Source organism: Myotis davidii, unplaced genomic scaffold (assembly GCF_000327345.1).
Source record: "Myotis davidii unplaced genomic scaffold, ASM32734v1 scaffold611, whole genome shotgun sequence".
Classification (NCBI taxonomy): Eukaryota; Metazoa; Chordata; class Mammalia; order Chiroptera; family Vespertilionidae; genus Myotis; species Myotis davidii.
The window spans coordinates 18,825-19,952 of NW_006282519.1; the positions used below are offsets into that span (position 1 = coordinate 18,825).

Consider the following 1,128-nt stretch of genomic DNA (forward strand, 5'->3'; position numbering starts at 1 on the left):
CCACCCCAGGCCCCGGATGGACCCACAGCCGGGAAAGTCCCGAATGAGTCTGTGTCTTCCTCCCTGCAGCCTCTGCTCTTTCCGTCAATACTCACAGCCACATCCTCAGGGACCTTCAGATGCGAGTCACCCCCGTCCTCTCTGCCCTGCACTTGCTGTGTCCTCAGAAGCCACAACACTCCTCTCCCCCCTCCACCTTCCTCACGGTCCTCCACGCGGGACTGAGCTGCAGGACGTGACAATGGGCCACACCCGGGCTTGTCCACTTCAGCGTAAGGAGGCGGGGGAGGCCTCGGGAGACAAGAACTCACCTCAGCCCGTCTCCTCAGCGGGGGCGCCGCCATTGCCCTCTGTGGGCTGAGCCGGGCGCGAGTGGAAGCCGCTGCAGGAATGGCGGTCCCTGTCCCGGCCCTGGCGTGGGTTCGGGTGGCGACTCCGAGCTTCAATCCCAGGTGGGAGCTGAGAGCACCGCTGGAGGCTCCGACCATTGGCTGTGAGACGGGAGGCAGCACTCTCCAGCCGTGCGACCCGAAAATCCTGAGCGACTGAGACAAAAACTTAAAACCAGCCAGGAGAACTACTAGTCCCGCCCTACAGAAGCGGCAAAACGGAAATACCTTGTCTGAGTTCCCATTGGCTCTGCCTGGTGGCATTCCATGCGTGGCCTTCTGGGTAATGTAGTTTCTACGCTCCAAAGCCAGGATCCTGTATTTCTCAGTTGACTGAATGACTGGATTCAGGGGCAAACAGCCCAAAATACACCCAGTGTACTACCGGTAGTCTAGCTCCTTCAGTGGAGGTGATCCCTGGGGCAAGTTTCTTTTTTTTTTTTTAATATATTTTATTGACTTTTTACAGAGAGGAAGGGAAAGGGAGAGAGAGTTACAGACATCGATGAGAGAGAAACATCAATCAGCTGCCTCCTGCACACTCCCCACCGGGGGATGTGCCTGCAACCAAGGCACATGCCCCTGACCGGAATCGAACCCGGGACCCTTCAGTCCACAGGCCCAGGCTCTATCCACTGAGCAAAACCGGTCAGGGCGCAAGTTTCTTTCTAATGCACCTGAGGGGCTGGTTTTGCATATCTTTCTTACAGGACTTGCTCTTTCTGAAGGGCAGGCATTC

General features: G+C 57.1%; 1 protein-coding gene across 1 annotated transcript in view; it reads right to left on the reverse strand.

Moving 5' to 3' along the window:
• Nucleotides 1-549, reverse strand: part of LOC102764192 (zinc finger protein 792) — a 5,250-nt gene extending 4,701 nt beyond the window's left edge. The window contains exon 1 of the mRNA XM_006753005.2: nucleotides 312-549. Within this exon, the coding sequence (XP_006753068.2) occupies nucleotides 312-488 (177 nt within the window). The 5' untranslated portion in view covers nucleotides 489-549. The remainder of the gene's footprint in view (nucleotides 1-311) is intronic.
• Between the last annotated feature and the right edge of the window lie 579 nt (nucleotides 550-1,128).